This window comes from Euwallacea fornicatus, chromosome 6, assembly GCF_040115645.1.
Source record: "Euwallacea fornicatus isolate EFF26 chromosome 6, ASM4011564v1, whole genome shotgun sequence".
Lineage (NCBI taxonomy): Eukaryota > Metazoa > Arthropoda > Insecta > Coleoptera > Curculionidae > Euwallacea > Euwallacea fornicatus.
In genome coordinates this window covers 3,926,068-3,949,605 of record NC_089546.1, presented here as the reverse complement: position 1 = coordinate 3,949,605, position 23,538 = coordinate 3,926,068, and the positions used below count along the sequence as shown (strand labels likewise).

Sequence of the window (23,538 nt, the reverse complement as noted above, 5' to 3'; positions counted from 1 at the left end):
AAACACACGACTGCCGTTTATTTTCAGGTTTACATGAGTAAATCCACGATTCACCACCACTGATGATGCTATACATTTTTGAAGAGTTTCCTTTGTTAGAAAGTCTACAGTTTTTTAACACCAACTAAACTTAACTTTTTTCTGTTCCTCGGTCAACAGATGCGGTATACAACGGGGCACTATTTTTTTACCGCCAATTCTTTATTCAATTTTTTTTATATTAATCTTTGAATATTTGAAATTCCCAATGATGCTTGAATCTTATGATATGTTACATGTCAATATTCCTTGACGAGCTTACCAGAGCGACGGTGTTTTCCCGGATGGCTATCGTTTTCCGTGCACCTACCCTTAAATTGTCGCAAAGACTCATCCGTCCACGTTTCACATCTCTATACCAATGAAAATTTCTCGACTAATATGGTATTTTGTTGCGAAAAACAGAAACCAACTCGAAGAAGTATTATTGTTGAGACAATTGTTTTCGAAAAACTATTGCATAAAAAGTTTCTCGGTTTAATTCCATTGTTCGAACAACTTGATAGCTTTTAAAATTGCCTGTATCAACAACACTACACGTATCGCATTGAAAATTTGTATTTAGATTAACCAAGAAATACTACCATATTGTAAATTTTATGTCACTCTGAGTTCTTAAGCCAAATACACCTGATTTCCATTTTGAGCCCAGCGTCTGAGTACCCTGGCGCTATTGTTACGCTTACCGTGTATGAGTAAATACCCGTTAATGGTTATTGTTTTAGTCGGATTTTATAGTGCCAGTCGTAAATTTTATCATTGTATGGTATTAACGTTTGAATCTGGAAAAAAATGTTAAGAAGCAAGCATATTATTTGTCTTTTTTGTGTATCAAACATTGTATTTTATACAATAAAATGGTACATTGCAAACCAGTAATCGACCGTCAATTGCACATGGAGATGGAAAGAACAATAAATGGAACAGACAATCCTATTCAGCCCGGCAAGGACGTAGAATACGATTGGTAGAAAATTGATGACGTAAAAGTTAAAAATGAATTCAGTGATATTCACAAATCAAACCGCGAGGATAATACAGCTATTTTCGTTTTTCCATCAGGAACAAATCGTGATTTATCTGAAGTAACAGACAAGAAAAGCTACAGTGCATCTAACGACAATATACCATTGTTTAATTTACTCCATCCACAAAAATGGAGCTGCATAAAGAGAGCAAAATTTTTCTACATAAAAGGAAGGAATTGACACATGTGGTCTACCGAATTTCGACAAAGATCGAGAAGAATTGCTAAATGCCATAAATGTAATTTATTTTATAGGAGGAGCAACAGGTGACGCCACAAAATATGCAAATATTTTAAAATATTTCCTGAATTTCTTCTCGGAAGAAATATTTGACACTATTGTGTGCCACACCAATGAAAAAATTATCACACAAGCTAAAATTTAAACTGAAAATAAATCGTTTCTCATCGCTAATTATTTTTATTTATTTTTAATCTTTTTTCAAATAAAGATTTTTTGTGAGAACAAAATCGAAAACAAACCAATTTAATACCTACAAACAAATTTTTGCATTGTTTACGCATTATTTAACTGAGTTGGAATTGCACTTTTTGCCAAATCTATTCCTATTTTTCTCAAAACCGAATCGATAGATTTTGAATCACAATACCCCATTGAATCCAGTTTTAAAAGACTTTTAATTTGAGGTGTTATTTGATTCATGTTTCAATTTTTTTTAATGGGCCAATTTGCACTACCGGTGACGTAAGCAACATTTAAAAAATAAACAAATGTAAAAATATAACATTTTTGTATAGATGGGTAGATTCTATATTGCTATATTTTTCGCAAAGATTTTTTTACTATGTACGTGTTAAGTTAACAGCATAAATCGTTTTGTACAGTGTCATCCCTACCTTATCTGGATACTTTAGATTTCAAAATCGTAATCTAATTAAATGATTCTCTCTCTTGGACTAAAAAAATAATTTAAAAACGGTTTCTTTCTAACACAATATCAATTCTCATTTAATTCATACATATACGTTTCATACAAGTTTATCGAAAAATTTGGGCTCTCAACGTTTGATTCAGATCAAGAATATTCTTTCAAGAAAAACACGACGAAGATACATATGTTGATATTAGTATATCCTTCAATTTTTATATGTGCATTTATACAGAAAGGACCAAAAAGTCTGCACAATTTCGTTAAAAATGAAAGGAAATATATATTTTTCGTAAAAATGTTAGAACACGTCAAATTTTGTTTTTTGTTGTGCATTTTTCGACATAGCAGACTTGTATACAGGGTTACCTATGTAGTATATAAATGTAACTTTCATTTTTTTACATTCGGAACAAAACTATCTGTTCAACCCTAACAAAATCCATCACCTTATCTTAAGAATTCGATGATAAACATAATTTTTTATAGTATTTGTAAGTTTATTATTATTAAGTTAAGGTCATTTTTTTCGATTCATATCATCGATGTTTTAAAACATTTTTGTTACATTATTGAAAGACGGAGAAAAAAAATATGAGCATATTCGTAAAAGGAATTGAAATACTTTTATTTGGTGTGCCACTTGACCCCCGTGCCGTTTTAGATTCGTGAAGGGATTTCCATCCCATTTAAGAGGATGATTCTACACCTATAAATTAATGGACTGAAAATATCTCCCTTAAAAATAAAATTGACGTCTCTCGGGGTTGTTCGAATAACAAAATTTCATTCAAGATATTTTAGGTGGACAAATTTAAATGGGCCACCCTGTATTAAAACTTCATGCCTATTGGCTCCATTTTTGTGACCAACCTTAATTGTTCTCTTTTGTTAATTATTGCGTTTGTTTAATTTTCTTAAACCATGCTTGTTATTATTGTGTCCCTTCTTTGTCATATACTTATGATATACCGTTGTTTCACAAATGAGATGCAGCATTAAACTTTATTTGCCAAATTACGTATTTTATTATTTCGGCTCTATTGCAACGGCCCCCACTGCATTTCGTCTGACCAGATTCAGGTCAATATTACTGCAAAGAGGAATAGCGGCCCAATGTCGAACATGCGCTCGCGCGCCGCCACTGACTGCGCGGCAGATACCGGTCACTACGGCCATCAATAGAAACCTGCTTTCCGAACCCTATTTGACAGTTCTAAACGGCACGTTATTTACCATTTTACCAAACGATTTCCCTTCATAATCTCGTCGTCGGGTACCTCATTGAGGCAGTCTAATTTTAAAACAGACCGACAAGTTCCGGCGATGCGAGCAGCAGCGGCACCGGGCAAACTCGTATGCTCTCGGTCTCGGCGTGTCTGTGGTTAGTTTCGCATACAAGGCCGGCGCGTACACTTAACCCTACTTCCGTCGAAACAACAAAAATAATGTCGGGAATCGGCCAAAATATTCCGTCTTCGGCCGACGCGTGCCAGAACATTGTGCATACATTAATGTGTCATCGGCAAGGTGGTGAAAGTGAAGGATTCGCACGTCGAGCCATCGAATCCCTGGTGAAAAAGCTCAAGGAGAAACGGGATGAGTTGGATTCCCTTATCGTTGCCATAACGACGGGTGGCGCCCAGCCGAGTAAGTGCGTCACAATTCAACGAACTTTGGACGGGCGGCTACAGGTGGCGGCGAGAAAAGGATTTCCTCATGTGATATACGCGCGAATATGGAGATGGCCGGATCTCCACAAAAACGAACTAAAACACTTGAAACTGTGTACGTATGCGTTCGATTTGAAATGCGATCTCGTATGTGTCAATCCGTATCATTACGAGCGAGTCGTGTCGCCTGGGTTGGATTTATCCTCGCTGACACTGCATTCCGCGCCCACGAGGAGCAACGGGATTATGGATGTCGAGAGCGAAATGGGTAGGGGAGTCAGTGATTGTGGTTGTGGAGCAGAGTCTAATATTAACGCTAGAACTACCATCTTTTGTTGTACTGGGTGTCTCATAAATATACCAACAAACTTTCAAGAGATGTTGAACTCACAAACACAAATCTTTACTAGGTCGAATAAAGTTAACTCCAAAATCGCTTCATTTCAAATATACCGAGCGTTTAATTTCTTTTTTTTAATATTTTTTAAATATTTCAATAAGGGTTTGGGATAAAGGCACTAAATTAGGGACACTCTGTGACGGAATAAATGTGCATGTTCCGGAGTAGGCAGAATACTTCCACCTACACCTAGTAGCGTCCACGTGGCCATCCAACGTTTCTATATGTGTAAATGCACCAAATTTAACGGAACCACATGAAGTCGCAAGATTAATTTTTCCACCACCAGAGTTATTTCTTAAAAATTGTGTATAACACACATTAAATGTTGCGTTTGACTGAAAATGAGCCTATATGCAATTAAACTATTAAGTTTTTATTAAATTAGTAGTAAAATAATCCTAATAATTATAAAAATTCCTTGAAAATAATAATGGTTTCAAAATCTAACCCGAGCAAAATTATTCATCCACTTACATTTTGATATGAAATGTCTTAATTTAATATTTTGTATGATATTCTATTGATTTTATAATTCCCCAGCGTTTTAAGCATTGATTCAATAAGTTTCTTTACAAAAATTAATAGCTATTTTAGTTCATTCCTCTTGACACTTAGTTTTTAATTGTTACTTACTAGATATTAGATGTTTTTTTACCTTTTCTTTCAATTCTGACCATAAATGCTCAATATCAGTATGTCTGGTGACAAAGGCGGCGTTTCCAATACTTTTAATGTATAATATAACAACCATTCCCTGACAATAAGCGCTTTATTCTTAGGGTCACAATCTTGTTGGAAAACATATTTATCCAAAACTTCCATATTATTTGCATTGTCTCGTTTTATACATGTTTGTCTTTGTGTCCTCTACCCCTAATAAAAAAAATTGAATTAATCGCCTCTAAAAATATTTTAAAATCTCATGTGGAAACATATAGAGGTGTTTTGGTAGACACAGAAATAAAAAAATATTTTTTATCTTGAAAACGGCTACTTGAGCAGCAAAATACTATGAGGTTATTTTTTTAATTAAAAATGTGTTTGTTTTCCATTAAAAACATCCCATTGAATAGCCGACCGGACGCCAGCGGTGTAGGTGAAAGTATTCTATCTACTTCAGAATCTGCAAATTAATCTCACAATGTCTAATTTCATGTCCTTATCACAAACCAAAGAAATATTAAAAGAATATAACAAAAAAAAATTAAACACTCTGTATCTTGGAAACCAAAGGATTTTGAATCTAACTTTATTCAATTAAAAAAATTGTTTTTATGAATTCTGCATCTCCAGACACTTGGTCAGTATCTTTATGAAACACCGTGTATACCTACTTCAACTAACTCAGTTAAAATAACAGGATTGATGTTTAGGTGGCAAAATATTAAAATTTGAAAAATTATATTATAAAATAATATATATTTCATTTAAATATTGAAAACGCATGATATATTAATTTACAAAAATAATGAAAATATTATTTATTTTTTATATAGGTTTCATTTTATTTGCTGCAATTTTCATATACAAGGGATTGCTTCACCAGACTGACCATAAGAAAACCCGTGTAAGTTTCAATACCCTTGTAAATTCTAATACAATTTCAATAAAATTGTATTAGGCTTTTTTGAGATTCTTACATGTAAAATATGAAAAATGTTATTTACATCATTTACGAAATGTTGTAAAAAAAAATTGGAAAACCTACAAACTTATAATCCTGCCCTGACATTTTCCTCAATTAAACAACCACCAACAAAATAATATATTATTTAATAGTATTAGTAAGCTAGAAATAAACATTCTTAATTCTATTTTTAAGTTAGTAAACATTCAAATTATCCCAACTATTTCCAATGTAGTACCATTTAATCATGTTTACTTTCTTTACTACTGTGTAGGACATTTTTTAAGAAGCTTTAATAAAGATAGAAATGTTTTGACAAACTCATTTATATAATGTGGTACTATATAATAAGGTGATGGTTGCTGGTGGTTTAATTAATTGAGGAAAATAGCAGGACAGCATTATAAGTATGTAGATTTTAGTAAAACATTTGTCGAAATATCTTGCAAATAGTGTTAAGAACATTTTTCATTTTTTATATGCAAGATCTTCAAAAGCACCATCAAAAAAGTCTAATAAAATTTTACCCTTAAACAAACAGGGAAGATAATATTAAATGGTATTGAAGTTTAAATGGGTTTGCCTATGGTTAGTGGGGCGATGCAACACCCTGTATACAAGGTGTTTCAAAGTTAAAGCGATAAAAGCCTAGGGGAGATTCTGCTCAGGAAAATATGGAAAAAAGTTCATACGAACGTGGGTCCGAAAGTTCTTGGTTTCCGAGATACACGATGTTAAGTTTTTATTATTTTTTTAAATTAAATTTATTATTAAAAGCCTAAAAATGCTCTATACTATTTTAATGAAATTTTTACGGTTTATTAGAACAATTATCAGGCATGTACTAGATCAATTAGATTTGATATAGAATTTCCAGGAGAGTACCCAGCAAACAAGCCAGTTGTTTTTTTGCAGAAAAAATATCACCTTATAGTTTTTTTACGGTTTTAATGCAATATTTAAATAAACCTACAAAAATATATATGTCTCTTGACTTTTATTGATGTCACTGTTGAAAAAAAATTGCAGTACCCTACTTCGGCTCGTCTTGAAAATACATAAGGAAAAATAAAAATGATTAGTAATTATCAAAAAATTTATTGCACAATTAAAAAAATTATAAAATTTGCTTTAGAATTCATAAGTATTTCTTGATGTTAAAAATACCCTTGACAACAACCGACTTAGTCCCTGGATACGCCTCTGGAAATTCTGGATCAAATCTAATTGGTCTAATAGATGTCTGATAAGTGTTTTAATAAACCGTAAAAATTTAATTAAAATCGACTAAAGCGTTTTTAAGCTAGTAGTAAGAACTCACTTTATAAAAAAACTTAATATCCTCTATCTCAGAAACGAAGAATTTTCGGGGTCATGTTCATATAAGCCTTTTACCATATTTTACCTAGTGAAATCTCCCCTAAGCTTTTGTTACTTCACTGACACACCTTGTAAAGATTTTTTAAGAGTACGTTTACCACAAACATGCTTTATACAAACACCTCATACATAAACCGATATGACAAGTTTTTCGTATATGAGAATTTTCAGTGCTCTTGAAGAGGTTGTTCAAGTATTCTGGTTTAGATAAACCTTCACTTTCTGTTGAAAGTTAATTGTGACAAAAATCTTTTCTTGTGATATGTTCACCGGTTGTTGCATTATATAAAACCCATGCATTTATTGCAGCTAAATCGAGAATATTGAAGAATATTTGAAGAGGCCATCTTTGAGGTCCTAGTTTTACACGATACTTTCTGGCCATTAGATCGGTAATATGTATCCAGAATTTAGTTTTGTTATGAAATAAAATAGTTTTGGGCGTTTTTTTTTTGTCTTTTTCAATTTCGACAGAATTTTTTTTCCTACTGAGCAGAAACACTTTTTTAATCGGCTTATTTTTATATAGTATTAAGGTAGCATTATTTGTTTTAAAGATTACTCATAAAAATCGATGTAAATTATCTTTTTTTTTGTTTAGCAAGTTTTGGTAATTTTTTTTGGTTTATACAAACAATTCCAACCAAAGTAGTATGTTTGTTCAATAATTTTGACGGTAGTGACACGCTGCTGAAAACATCGTCGAAAAAAAATCGTTACATATGTTCCAGCACAGGTAAACGGTTCAATTAATGTCAGGGCAAAAAATTCACTCAAAGGAGCCGACAACTGCTTTGTTTCGTCTTTTCTTAAATACGGGAATCCATTTATAATATATTTGCTAGTGAGATCAGACACGAACTAAAATTTTATTCCGAAGTTATCAGGTTTATTGGGTATGCATTGAATCAATCTACATCTCGCTTTGGTCGGAAACAATTTCTCGTCAATAGTAATGTTTTGTCCTGATACGTAGCCATTTTGGCTATTTTATATGAAAGAGTTCCAAACATATGAGATCATTACAAATTTATCTCTTTGTATCCACTGACTTCTTTCATTTATTTTCATCAAAGCGGATAAATCGTAACATATCTGCGAAATTTTTCCTACTCATAGTTTTTTCAAAAAAACCTGCTTCCCACTTTTTAAATCTTAAATAAGATAATATCAAGTTTATAGCTTTGTAAACGCCACGTGCATATAAAATTGCAAGAAAAACGTTGAATGTTTCTCGAGATCATGAGAAAATGACGGCAATCTTACACTTCTTGGTGGCACATTGAGAATGTTCTCTTCCTCACTATCGTTGCCTGAGGATTCATATATTTCTTTTTCAAATTTATCTTTTGATGTATTCGCTAGCCCATTCTAAGGATTAAAATCGACTTCGTCTATATCGGAAATGTCTTCACGTATGCATTCGTTACACTTTCAAAAAGTTACGGGATTTTCGAACATATCATTTTCACAAGGAAGTTCGATAACTGAGTAAATATATTTTTTCGTATAATAATAAAAATATTTAATCATATTTTACTAACCATATGAGCAACAGTAATATAAAATTATAAAAAAAAATAAATGCAACTCAATTATCCACAAAAAAATCCTATGTATGTATATCTTATACGTATTTCAACTGTGTATACACTATAACCGACAACAAAAAAAAAAGATTTCTGAATATAGAAACACACGTAATAAATAGACATTATAAGAATTTCTAGTCAGGGAATGCCCTTCATAAAAATAATATCCAGGTATACCAATTCCGGGAATCACCACTATGTGTTCATAATGCCTAGATATTAAGGTGAATATGCCCGATGGCTACATTTAGATATATCGCATACATATGTATCTTTGAAGAATGGAATGAAATGGAAGCGGTATAACAAAATAATTTTAATACTATTGCATTTATAAATTTAAGAAAGCCATAATATACCCATAAAATATTAAATGAAATTTAAAGAGACATTGTTGTGAACAATTGACCATTTTGACCGGTTGGTATTGCTACTATTAATATTACGTTATACGAGTATGGGCATTATAAGTAGCAGAGTAGTTTCAAAATAGAGTCGCGAATGTACGATTTTTTCCCTTTCGAAACTTTTTGGAGAAATAAAAATCTAACTTAGAAACGACCGAAGGAAGGTTTGCAAAAGATCCTGGTTCCAATTTTGGAGGTTTACTCAAAAAATTCTTTTAAATTGCGACAAGGCACAGAAGCGATATTTTTGCTAGCATGTGGCAAGAGCCTTGCGTTACACATTTGCGAACTGAAGTTTTATGAATTATGCCAGTTTTTTTTAACAAAATTGGGTTTTTTGACTCGGACAAACTTAATTTCCAAAAAAAAAGGAAATTGGTCACTTATTTCCAAATGAAGGAATACAACATAGTACCAATTCTCAAGTGTTTTTTATTTATTTTGATAACTTTTTTGACTTTTGAATTTAAAAATTATAAATTACAGAAATTTTTTTCAAAAACTTTTTTACATATTTTTTGTAATCCTTTAATTGTTCATAAAAATTTGTTAATTTTCGAGTAATTTAAAAATTATTTAATCAATTTATATTTGTAAATAATTGAGTTTTAGTAAAGCTCTACAAGTACCAAAGAAGTCGTAAAAATCAAAAATAGTTGAAAATCGATATTATGTTATATTATGAATCTTATGTTTATTTCCAACAAAAATACAACCTTCAAAAATACATTTAATTTGTAATTGTCCATACACGGATTGTGTTAGCTCCCAAAGATGAACTTTATACAATCTGTCCAAGATACGGATATTTACCATGGAGATGTCGTGAACGGTAATGGATACACTTTGTTGAATTAAGTGAAACTTGCGCATTCAAGGAAGAAGATTCCCGATGCAAATCTATGAAATTATTTTTGGCATTTTAGTTATCTCAGAAAAATTGGAATTTTAGAATTCTTCGTTTTCCCCAAGTAATGCAAAGAGATACACAAAAATTACAACTATTTTTTCATTGAAGTTTTGCTTTGTTTTGTTTGTACTCTGTGAAATTTTTTTTTATCAAGGATGACTTTTTTATTTAAAATACAACCTAGCAAATTTTTACCAGATTTGATGTACATTGAAACTACTCTCTTGAATATGCAACTTTTCTCCCATTTAACCGAAGTTTGAAATCTATTACTGTTCACAAGATTTCTACTACTGAATACCCTTATCTGGGACACACCTTATTGCATCGCACCTTCAAATCAAATTTATATATTTGCACGTTGGATGTTTCGTCTACACTTGAATATATAAACATGTGACACATGACAATAAAGTGAATATTTAAAGTGACCAATGAATGAGGTTGACCCATTCAAAGTGTATGACGAAGAAAAGTGAACACCAGTAGTCCCATGGTAGCCATTCACTTCAGAGAAGAAGACAAATTTGTCTTTTTCTTTAAAAAATTTTCCCATGAAAAGGCGCGAATATGGATATTTTTCCAGATGTGTATAGGTATAAAAATGATGAGGCTATACTTAGTGAATTTAATTAACCTACTTTAACTGTGAAATATATGAAGACAAAAATAGTTTAAAACCTGAACTTCTTAACTCCGTCGCCAGCATTTTGAATTTCACTGAAATGAATTCAACAGGAATTTAAATGTAAATTTCAATGTTGACATTCTACCTTACATATTGGAGTAAGCGTTGTTTCCATTGGGTTTCATACTCACTACGATAATTCACGAAAATGGCCATGCAAGGTGTTAAATTATAAATTCACCTTTAAGACAAATTTGCAATTTACACCTGGGATATGCAATTATTTGCATTTATAGTTAACTTGGGTGATTTCAAGCCCTTAAGAATTAATTTTTAAACTTTGTTACTGATAAACCTTGTGGTAGTAATGAAATTTGCTGTTCTAAAGTCACTGATTATTTCTATCTACACCTCTTAAAAAATATCTACATTCTTGTCTTTCAATTAGGTAAAAAATGTAACCCTTCAGTCTATAATATAAACAAATAGAAATATCGTGATTAGAATGAAACAATTATTAGGTGGACTTTCGGCACTCATTAAGTTTCTACACCTTGCATGTGAAGAATCATCGATGAAAGTGCTTAGTAATTATCTATTTTTGAAAACTTTTGAAAACTGCTTGAAAATTTTGAAAACGGTTGATTCAACGGCCTACAAAAATTGGTAAATTTAAGGAATTTGAAGGTGATATAGAATCTGTCATATTTTATAGCTAATCTGCACGCGCTTTCGGGGTTCTCAGAAAATATTGCTTTGATTGACAAATAGATAGAGATATTTAATTAGATGTCTTTGTGCACATTTCAATCTCTTACAAGATCCTAACAAAAAGAGTAGGTCACCTTCTCTGGTTCACCTTATACAAAACTTGTTTAAAATGTATCAATGTTTACATTTTAGAAAAAAAGGTATCTTGCTGAAAAATATTAAAATATTTAAAAAAACAGCATCGCGACATCGACGTTGTTTTTATGCATATTTTAATATTTTTAGCATTTATTTTAGCTGACGCCCTCTTATTTAATGTGGTGAAAAAATTTGTTTGCTAAGCCCATCTGTTTTCGTACAAAATGGATGGGACGTCGAGTATGAATGACCCTGTACATAGCTCGGGAAAAAATAACTTCAACTTTAGAAGCGGAATGTTGTACCCGGCCCGTAGGGAGGGCAGCAATCACACATGTGTTAAAAAACTTTTTTACGAGTTATGTATACTATTTTTCCCACGATCATGGACTATAGACAAAAAAATTAAATAGTAAACTTTAACCAACCGGGATTCTAACCTGGAGCGGAAACCTAACGCCTCTTCACCGTTGTAGATCAGCGCAACGTTGAACATGATCATATTTATATTCACCGACTTTCCGATGCTTTCGATATTTCGTAATTGATCACTATTGTTGCCTGCCATTATATCATTATACTATGCGCACTATTATTATCGAAATTAACATTTTTTGCTATTCTTGAAGTACTGGAGACACTTTATACAGTAGTAACAATAATACGGTATTTATTTCAGCGAGAATTGTTCATTGTGCTTTGTCCATTATTCATTTGTTTTTCCTAAAACGCACGTGTGTTAGTATTTATTTTCGCGACCACCATCTTCATACGTTAAGTGCATGTTGGTAACGGTGACGTGAAAAAACTATCTTTGTACTTTCCTCTGTGGATGAATTACTCACGATGTACATCCAAAGCCCAAAAAGTGTAAATTAACGTCAAATGCTCAATTCGAAGTTCCGTGTTTCGTTTTTCACATGTGCTTCAGATGAATAATCACTGGCAATGCACATCCAAAGTATAACAAGCATTTGCGAATGCAAAGTTGTAATTTACATCTTTAGAATTTTAAGACTAAAGTAGTATATTGAATATAACACGTGCGAATGTGGTTTTATCACACTTGTTTTCTGAACGAACTCCGATTCGCATCACTAGTTCGGCCGCTATCACCGAGCATGCGATAAAGTACCACTTCCCGCACGTGTTAATTATATGACTGTTAAGATATGGGACAAAATAAGTTGCGCTAAAGAAATAAAATCATATTTGAACATTTGCTAATGAGAAGTTGAGAGGGAGAATGAGAGAATATAAATTATTGCATAGTGACAATCCCACACGGAGACCTTTGCGTTAGCTATTTGTTCATAATGAGCATATTTCTAAATTAAATCAAGCCCTGGGAATGGAAAGCATTGAATTTTTAAAATGTAGCTTCCGCTACCCATTATTTGAGTAAAAGAGTCTTAAGTCGCACTGAGGGGTAAAGTTTTACTGCACTTTAGTTTTAATTAAATTGATTGACAACAACAAAGTTAACAAATGCACTAATAGGGAAAATGTTGTATCCATATAATATATGCGAATATGTCGACATAAGGCTGGAGATACATAAAAACTGAGAGGGAAATAAACAAGGTAAGTAAGGAAAGTGTAAAAATATAATAAGTAGTAGGGATTAGTATGTGATAAAATATTCTGATGCTTTGTTGCCGAGGGAGAAATAGTAAAAAGAACATGAAAATAAGAGAAAAATCAAAACAGCCAGATGAAGTGGACAAAGAAACAGACATAAATTCGACAAGAAAAAGGAGCATAAAACATTTTTCAAGGTGCCGTTGTATTAATAAATCCCAATCAATAAAATTATATCTTATTGAATTCCACGTGACTTGGCAATTCACTAGGTATTGAACTTAACTGAATTCTTAAAAAAGCCTCTGTTACTGGACACATAATTAAAAGGATCGAGTTTTTCTCTCACTTTTCTCATAATTTTTTCGATTATTCAGTTCTACAAACTTTCGTTTCGACGTAGGCCTCAACATAGTCATTAAAGAAAGTACTGTGTAACTACTTAGGCCAACGATCTCGATTCGGGAAATTTTCGCGGCCACTCACTTATATATGTATCCCAATCTATCCAGAAGTTCTCAGTTAAGGAATACATGAAAAAAATACATTATTGGTGTAAATTTTATGAAAACATTTCCATTTATTTGGATTTTGCTCACGATGATACGAAATTAAAAATTTGTCCTTTTAACATCTAATTGACGAATTCTTTTTGTCAAAATTGGATTTCCACGAATTTAACCACCGAAGGTTAAAGTGATATGTCTTTACCAATGGGGGTACTCCCAAAAGAGAACAGTTAAGTACCAATAAAGGAAAGTACTTGGGAAGATGGAAATAAAGATGGACTGTTGATTAGCTTTGAGGTTCCATTAAATTTATTTACCAGATAAAATTGCTAGTTCATTGTTCTGGTGGCCCTTCGGAGAACAGCTACTTAGTAGTTTTGTACAGTACTTCCTATTTTATTAGTTGCAAAAACCTTTTGATTTAGCTTACATTTTTCCATCAAAATTCGATTTTTGATATGTCTAATGGAAAATTAGTTAATGGGACTCTATTTTAAATTAAGGTTCTGTACGTAGCTACATTTAAAGTTTAAATTGCTAAGTTGGGCTAATACATTTACTGATAATCCTAAGATGATTTAATGTGTATGTCATTTATTAAAGAATCCTATTATGTGTAAAATCATTGTTTGTTCCTGAGAAGAACAATTATTAGGTCTGCGACAAGAATGATAGCGCCGCTTGATATCGAAAGTTCTGGACGTGAGTTAATGGTTAGTCATGTCAATTGAATGTTTTATACAATTTTCCCAGATTAAGCCCGGTCCCGTATTCCCTAGACTCCATAACTCACCATACTTCCATCGGTTAAGATACCCGTAGTAATGGTGGCAGATTTACATCTCCACATACCTAAAGTAGTTCCAGCAGCCTACGGTTCAATACGAGTTTCTCAATTGAATTATTTGTAATTTCAAACCTTCGACACATTACATTATATTTGAACTGATTTTTTTGCAAAAAATTCAACGCTATAGTAAGTCCAGGGTTCAAGTGACCGCTGTAATGCAAAAAGCAAGGTACACAGTTTCGTATATTTTCATATAGTTATTTAACACAAAAAAGTTATTACGAAAACGATTAATAACTGAAAAGTTAAAATGTATTAGCGAAGTAAGCGGGTTAATGGAGGTGAGATTGAAATCGAAGAAATTGCACTAACCCCAATCAGTAGCACAGGAGATTATTCTTTCGTGTTGAGAAAAGTTGCAGATTGCATCATTGGACTTAGAATTCCTAGCCAAGTCATTATTGGATTTGTGCTTGTTGGCTCTTACCAGATAGCCGTAGATAAATAGCGTTATGCAACGCGTCATTGAGAATGAAACAAACCAGAAACTACTACTCTGAGGGCTAATTACTGTGCCGGCATTGCACTGACTGTTTTTCTCGACATCGAGAAATTGACCTGAACCGACTCAGATACGTTTCTGTGGGCTTAGTAGACAATATTTGATTAAGTAATTATGAATTACCGATTTCTCTGGGAGGCTCCCCCTATGATCAATGTTGTTTATAGCAAGGTTTATATGCACTTATAATGTAAAGAGGCGTTGCGAGAATCTGCCCTATTGCGAATAAAAGTACCAAGCGCATTGTTGTCGAAAAGCATGAGGAAAATTAACTATTGTTATCAGTTACATTATAGCTCCGTAAGCATACTGAAGAGATATGATTCGCGATGAAGGTAATACTGCTAATACATTATGTATTCAGCACGATCCTAGATGTTGAAACATTTTTGTATTATAAAGGGAAAGAAATCTCTATATCGGAATTAAAATTATTATGATCACTGTATTAAAATAATTCTAGTCAGACAGTAATGAGATCCTGCAAGTTACTGTCTACCTATCTATAAATTGTACTTACTTAATATAAGTAAGTAAAAAAACACGAAGAATAAAAGTCACATTAAGACGCCATAGAATAAACATCATTTGCAATATACTGAAGCACAGTTACCACAAAGGACAATTGAAAAGTAATCTTCAGAAGTCTATTGAACAGAACTAAATAAATTTACTCAAGCCCGAAATCGTTTTAAGAATTTGGGTGAGGGTTAATGTCTCGAGTCGACAAATATACGTCGAAGATCGAGAGGAGCAGGTAAAAAAATTTTTAATTGGTTATTACCGTCTACTCATAGCTTTAAATCATTAAACCAGTTGTTTAGAATTTTAGTTTAAATTTCGGTTTCAGTGCAGGATATGCACCATTAGCAATGGCTCTTTTGACTTGTCGCGTACCTATCCTTAGAACCTTAATAAAAGATTTCCGTATCTAAAACATTAGATTTTAGAACTGAAGGTGATGGAAGTACTTTCTTTTTCATTGCAAGTAATCTTTTCCTCCTTGATGGAACTTCGGTCATTGATACATTTTTCTTTTGCTTTCAAATCTTCAACGTAACAATATCTTCATTATTAAGTTAAAGTATAGCAAAATGTTTTATGTAGCCATTGGTCAAACTATCCAACATCACCACCCTGGCCACCATTCTCAACATCACGTAATGAATCAGCAACCTGCGGGAGCTGATGTATTCGGCATACGCATGCAGGCCATTCCATTATTGAAAGAGGAACCACTTCTACCTCCAGATCAACCTTCCGACCTCAACTGGACTCAATCTAACCATCAGCTCCATATGTCACCACCGCATCAACCTTCAAATAGAGTTACAACACATCATCAAGTAAATGTAAATTATGTAACCGAATTAAATCATTTTTGTTTGTGAGCATGCCGATATTTAGTTTCTTATCACATTTTTTCTTGGTTAGCCCGCGGGTATCTCTCCTGCCGAACAGCGAAATATGCACTATTTTAATGGTCCTCCTGAACGTGGTACGCAGAATCTTTTAGAAGGGACACAAGCCCCAGCAAATCTGATCCCTCAGCCTCAAGCACCTTTGCAGAATATGTCTGAAAATCCGAATGGTCCCATCAAGAACAATGTTTATCCAGGTAATACCTGGGAGCAGCAGATGAATATGCAGCCTGACTCTAGCAATATTGGTAAATTAAGGGAGAATTGATTTATGAAGAATGGACGTGATATATGTCGGTGTTCTAGGGATGCTGTCTAAGCAAGCGCTTCCGGAATATTGGTGCTCAATAGCATATTTCGAATTAGACACTCAGGTAGGCGAAACCTTTAAAGTTTTGTCCCAGATTCCTACAGTCTCTGTGGATGGCTATGTGGATCCAAGTAGGGGAAACAGATTTTGTTTAGGTGGTAACATGCTCATCTAGTTGCTTGTTTGGATTACATGATAGATTTCTCAGGTGCACTTAGTAATGTCCATCGAACAGAGCAGAGTGAGAAATCAAGGCTCCATATAGGAAGAGGCGTGGAGCTTACTCTTAAAGGCGAAGGAGATGTCTGGCTTCGTTGTTTAAGTGATCACTCTCTCTTTGTGCAAAGCTACTACTTGGACAGGGAAAATGGGCGGCAACCTGGAGAGGCTGTGCATAAAATATTTCCAGGGGCTAATATTAAAGTAAAAGTTGACACATGGAATCGGGATAGTTAATAATTGATGTTTTGGTAGGTTTTTGATCTTCGTCAGTGTCATCAACAAATGACAGTGCAAGCAGCGCATGCGCAGGCGGCAGCAGCTGCACAAGCTGCTGCCGTAGCTGGTCACATTCCAGGACCTCATGCAGTTGGAGGTATTGCACCGGCGGTAAGCTTGTCGGCAGCTGCAGGAATTGGGGTATGTATTTCGGACTCTCAAGAAGAGGAGAGTGGGCATTCAATAAGCTTTAGCAAGGATTTGTCTTGCCTTGGCACGAATTAAAGCATGACGTCTATTCCTTGTTAGCCTTACGTTAAATAAATCATTCATTGTCGTTCTCGTTCTAAACGTTCTTACTTCGATTCTTGCTCATAAATTTGTTTTAACGGGTCATTGAGGTATTTCGGAGCTATGCTAGTTTTGTGAAGTAGCACGTGAAACGATGTAATAACCCATTAATTTATAGCCAAGCGAGTTTAGGCTCGTATGGCCATAAACTGATTCGTCTCATAAAATCTTACATTACCTATTTGTTGCATAAATAACTATCACTAAACTGCTTGACCGTATTAATGCACTAAATATTTAGCAAAAACTTCTGATAAACGTCTTCACTCAAGTTAATTAATAGGGTAGGATGCTTATATTAAATTTCTATCAAGTGTCAAGCTGTTTGCATTAATCTTGATTTCAAGTTAAATATTTCATAAAAATGTCAAATTATTCGACTTGGTGAATTCCTACTGAATATTCTTAGTCAACACTTCTAAGAAATTTATTTGAGGTTCCTGACTTGCCTATAACTAGAAGCAGTCCTAAAAACTTTAGTTTCATATCAATTTAGCTTTTATATAGCTTTGAGCAGCAATATTGCTTGACTGTTCGGACTCTCATCTTTTCTGTACATAGAAACTTATCATTGGAAGAATAAAAAGGCAAATAATTTTAATTTTTCATTAGGTGGATGACCTAAGAAGGCTGTGTATCCTCCGCTTAAGCTTTGTTAAGGGTTGGGGTAGGGACTACCCTAGAAAGAAAATCAAAGAAACACCCTGCTGGATCGAAGTTCACCTACATAGGGCGCTTCAACTTCTGGATGAAGTCTTGCACAAAATGCCTGCTGAGGTGCCCTACAGTGGGAAGTAGTTCGATGATGTAAACTATGGATGTGTTGCTGTCGATGTTGCAGCAGTCGTTTCTTGGACTTATTAGTAAGTCACAGACACGTCTTCAGGTTCCTTACTTAGTGAATGATTAAGAGTCGTTGATATTTTTGCTACTCTTAATCTGCTAGGTAATAGGCATTTCGGCTCTAAAAAAAATGCAGGAAGCATCCTACATCATTGGTGCCATAGCATTTTGGGTTTTATACTCGAAATGGAATATTAGAAACAACCATCTCAGGAACTGCAAATGTCTCAATTTTTCTACAAAAAGACATAGTTTTGTATATTAGAACGATAATATATGCGTAATTAGTTTTGTAAACATCACAGCTCTCTATTAACCAATTTTTATGAGGATTTTTATAGTTCTTATTTGGTTTTACTGTGTTCAAAGCTCAATGAATTTTGTTTCTTTATTGTCCCGTTTGAATGAAATGTCAGCTAGCCCCTGGAAACACCAACTGGAATAATTGAAGTTTTTTGTGCACAAGAGTGTTAAATCCAATTTTAATTTTAAGAAATTAAGCTTAGAGACCTCAAAAATAAATTGAAAATTCTCTGATAAGATTCTGTTAGATGATTTGTTAAAAATCTTCTGGCCTTTCCATCTATACAAAATCTTCTTAATTGTGATTAGAAATATGTCTTCACTATGATACCAATAGAAACATAAAAGTTATAAAATTGAAACCCATGCTGTATGAATTTGGAACTGAAGATGCAAATTGAAGGTATGCAATAATCTAAATACAGTTATAAAAACGAGTTTACATCTTTTTCTAATTATTTAAGATTTGTTTTTCGATCCCTGTTAAGTTTTGCGAATTCTTTCAATTTAATCACTACTTTGGCCAATATCAACTATTATTAGTTTAACAATTGGGTAAAAAGTTTATCTTATGGCCTATAATAATAACAATAGATGACAATTAATGGTAGAATTAACATATAATGTTTGTATTTTTGTAAGCGTTTAAGTTCTGAAGTAAAAATAAAGAAAAACCAATATCAAGTTTGTCTGTGGTACTAGGATTAAATCACAATATATATTAAAAATATCTAATTCTTATAATTATATAGGACCAACAAATGAAAGAAACTCTGTATACCTTCGTTGTTAGAGTTCTTTTATACCTTGACATGTTTTGCAAGTTTTACTCCCAAAGATTGTTGACATAACTGTTTTTTTTTTTTTGGAATATGCGTTTTCTATATTGGATAGTTTAGATAACATATTACTCTGTAGTGGTTTTGTATATAGAAATAACTTTCTTTGACACTTAATTTTTAAAATTCTAAAACGTATTTGAGTTTTAAATATACTATAGTTGTTTGCTAGCTGGTGTTTTTTTCGGATACCCATGGATACTATTCAGTATTTTTAACAATAAAGGTAGTTGTTTGAAAGATCTAAGTGGTATATGTGAAAACTACTATTCAGTTCTATAGGTACATAATAAAACAAAAAACACGTTTAAAAGTCTGGTTAGTACTTCACCTTCATTTATAGTTTTAAAACAAAAATATTTTTCAATTAAAGTTGGAACACGTTAAGTTATTTAGTTGCTGTGGTGCCCTCTATGTGCTAGGAGCAAAATCATCTGTTTATGAAATATAACGCTAGAAAATCGATTTTTCGAGCTTGCTAGGTAGGAATTTCACCCGAAAAGGTTTCAAATGTTTTCTCCTATAAGAGCAACGACATGCTTCAACAAGTTTCGACAAGTTCATTTTAGATGGCCACCATAGTTCTGCTTGTTTTTGTTTTTATACTTGGTTTTTTATCATTTTATGTTATTTTTACGCATAAATTTAGTAGTTTTTTCTCTCTTCTATCATTTTGATATCGAAGTCTACATATTACCGAATAGGTGTCTTTTTAGAGGTGTTTGGAAATTTAAATAACTTTTCTTCAGTATATAGTTCTAGAATATATTTGGCGTTTTATGTAACCATGAAAATCGTCTGATACTTATGATCACATTCGCGAAAATCTCGATATTTCAGACACTTTCGTTTGTGCTTGCCTAAGGGAATTCATTCAATTTTTTATGAGTTCGTTTACTAACATAAGTTCATAGAAAAATGTGAGCTGTTTCCCAGCTTTTACGACCTCTAGGGAGTTTAAACGTTTTAAAGAGTTTGGTCTGGTTCGTGGGATCTGTAGGTATACCTGTGCACATTTTATGTCATTATTTTAGATCAATTGCGCTATTGTCTATTATAAGACACTTGTGTACTATTGTAAGGAAAGTTATTTTTCATTCTGCCACATTGGCAAGATCAATTGTTTGAAGGAACTGTTGTCTTTTTATGAACACTCATTGTATCTATTTGAAGCAAGGAGGTAAAATGTGCAATTGGAAAATTTATCGACTAGCGACACACGTGAAATCCGATTTACACAGTATAATTTTACGGTGGAGTCGAATTCAGGATATAAAAGTGAACACGCGGAAGGCGCACATGGGAATACCGACGTGTCAGTATCATCGTAAAAATAAGGTCCGGGTTTTTCTCAAAAATAAGTAAAAGGATGAATTTTATGGAGGGCAAAAATTTGAACGTCTGGTGGGTATATAATTACTGTAACAAGGCAGACACTAATCATGAAACAACCTGCAAGTAGTTTTCTTTACAAATTTGACAGCACAAATCTCTTATTTCAGGGTAAAGCATGAGCATATTACAAGTCATAGGTTTTATTTATCTATAGAATTTTCTAAACTTTCACAAATAGGTGACACTGAGCGTAATGTGGTTTGTAGAATTATTACCAGTAGAAAATAAACATAAGGCAATTTTCTCAAAGAAATGTTAGGCCACACTCTAAATTCACAAAACTAATTATTAAAATTCATTTTACTGACTGTTTTCTGAATTACTGAATCTTCTATTCAATTTCATTGTAATTTACCTCATGAGGATCTTAAAAACCTAACGTCTCAATTTTTTCTCTGAATGGATCCAAAGTTGGTAGAATGTGAGTTTGCATTGTATGCCAAGTTCCACGAGCACTGCATCAAAAGCAAGTAAAGCTGCATCTCTGATTTGTTGTTGCATCATAGATCCTCTCATTCAGGATTTATTGTCTTCAGAGATGTGTGAACCAGGGAATATCTACCGTAAAACCGAGTTATTTGATCATAGCTTAGGCTTGATTCACCTAAGTCCGACCCTCGTAAATTTTGATGTCCATAAAAAATGTACAATCTGACTGAATTCCTTACGGTATTTGGTAATATATGAGAGTAGGGTTTAACAGAAACGAACATAAGCCATGATTCAAAGAGTGGGTCGTAGCGTGAGATATAGAGAATTCCCCAGCGAAAACGAAACAGAACAATATTAGAGTGTTTGACGATTAAAAAATGAAAAATAGCTAAAACATGTAAAGTTAATAATATTTTTGCTTTATTTCTAATTACTGTGATCAAGCCCTGGGCCAGGGTGATATCAATCTAAATATTTTTTAATGAAATGACTCATCAAGTTTAAAGATTTTTATTGAATACCAGCGCAATTTGCCTAGGAGGTTAATTATTCGTTCTATAAATTAATACAATTTCGACTCTTTCTTGTATGGAATAAGCCATTTTTAATAAACTAATATTTTCATAATAATAATCAATTATTTGTGAATGACTGATCGGTAATTTTCAAATTTAACTGGCTCCTGGCAAGTTTGTTTATTCTGTTAAAAGAAAATAATTTCTCGAAAAGAACGTTATCAATTTAAAAATTCTCTACATCGAAATAATGTACTTTAAACATCCTTTAGTATGCTGTACATACCGATGTAGAGTACTATTTGAAATTTTGAATTTGGGGAGGTCAGGAGTAAAGGGGTGCGCGTAGTATTAACCCTGCTACTGCCAAAAATTTTCCCCCTACAACCTTTGAGATTCCTACAAACAGCATCTCAGTATATCTTTTCGTTCAGAACTTGTGGGAATGGTAAGTTTTTAAACGGCCACACTGTATATAGAAACGAAATCCCTTTGAAGGTATTTAGAGCGTGTGAATGTAATCACCAACCCTATCCTTAGTCCCATTTCCAGGGTTTAAACTGAATTAATTGAATAGAACTACCCCCAAAAAACATCATCCCCGTAATCACTACTTGTTTTCAGCTTACCAGGCTATTTTCTGCCGAGCACGGGGCAAAAATCCCTTGACTTTTATTTAACCCAGTTTGAAGTGGTAGTTTGAATAAATTGGAAAGGTAAATACACTGCAATATTGCTCGCAATGCAAATTTGTGTTCGACTGAATAAGAGGCTCTGTAATATGGCTTCTGATGTAAACAGAACGGAAACTGGCGAGCATGTAACCATGTTTTATTTTTCAGAATTGTGGGTTCGTGTGGTGAAAGCCTGGAAGCCCTTTAGTTTCGATTGTTTCAAGTTTGGAAGTCCAACTTTGTACTGAAGGGCGGTTTAGTTTATCTCAATTTGTTTAGATGCTAAATCCCATTTTTGCCTAATCCAAACAATACTGACTAACCATCCGAAAAGGCCACTCAAATCATAATCCAAACACATTCGTGGTAAATATTCCTAGTTTGCTTTAATCATCCATAATGTCGGTTTAGGACGTGAAATCTTGTGGTGTTAAACTAGATGCAGGATTTGGGCTCTGGGGGTGTTAAACCGCGGGCTTAATGGAAAATTTATAGCTGGAATAGAGGGCAGAATTGTGGGAATATAGTGTACTATGGGAGTGCAAATCTAGTCTTGCAACTCGCGAGATTAAATATGAATTAAAATCTAATCAACAATTATTGTCCATGGAATTGTTCTAGTGAGAGAATGAATAGAAAATAGGTAAAACGGGGAAGTAAATGTTTATGACTGTCTAGGAGCTAAAATTAATTAGATTCGTCCCCATAAGCTTTAAATAAAATTTCATAAATTTCCGAAATATAGGTAGATTGTAGAAATAGATTATTTAAATAGAAATAAAATAAAATTAGACTTAGAAATTTCTTCTCGTAAAAATTCTCTCTAAGTTTACTCATGCCCTGATTCTCGCCTATGGAATAAATGGAAATCAATCATTTTCGTCACTTTCAGAAAGGTTTCAGTAATTTCTATGCATAAATTTGTTTTACCTTCGAATCGCATTTGAAGTGTGAATCCAATGTGAAATCCGTATGTGTAGCTTTGTTTAGGTTCTTGTTTTAAATAAATGCGATAGAGAACAAGAAGTAAAGATGGATGAATCATAGGGAAGGATGGGGATGTAAACAGGAGGAAAACAGAACATGAAAATATTTTTGTGGGAAATCAAAAGGCGCAGGAAGAACAACCAAATAACATAAGTGCGTTAGA

The 23,538-nt window shown here is 33.2% G+C and overlaps 2 protein-coding genes across 5 annotated transcripts in view; one reads left to right on the top strand and one right to left on the bottom strand.

Annotated features, from left to right (window-relative positions):
- LOC136339810 (zwei Ig domain protein zig-8-like) overlaps positions 1–23,538 on the bottom strand; it is a 73,257-nt gene that overhangs the window by 18,281 nt on the left and 31,438 nt on the right. The gene's annotated exons all lie outside the window — the stretch shown is intronic.
- LOC136339809 (mothers against decapentaplegic homolog 4-like) lies at positions 3,195–19,543 on the top strand. 2 transcript variants are annotated; one of them, XM_066283308.1, is made up of 7 exons: positions 3,195–3,897; positions 15,975–16,219; positions 16,302–16,536; positions 16,595–16,753; positions 16,807–17,021; positions 17,073–17,237; positions 18,000–19,543. In XM_066283308.1, exons 1-7 carry the CDS (start codon positions 3,315–3,317, stop codon positions 18,183–18,185), a joined length of 1,788 nt encoding a protein of 595 aa, XP_066139405.1. In that variant the 5' UTR covers positions 3,195–3,314; the 3' UTR covers positions 18,186–19,543. The 2 variants fall into 2 exon arrangements, with proteins under 2 accessions (XP_066139405.1, XP_066139406.1); XM_066283309.1 differs by having other exon boundaries at positions 3,196–3,897; positions 15,975–16,213.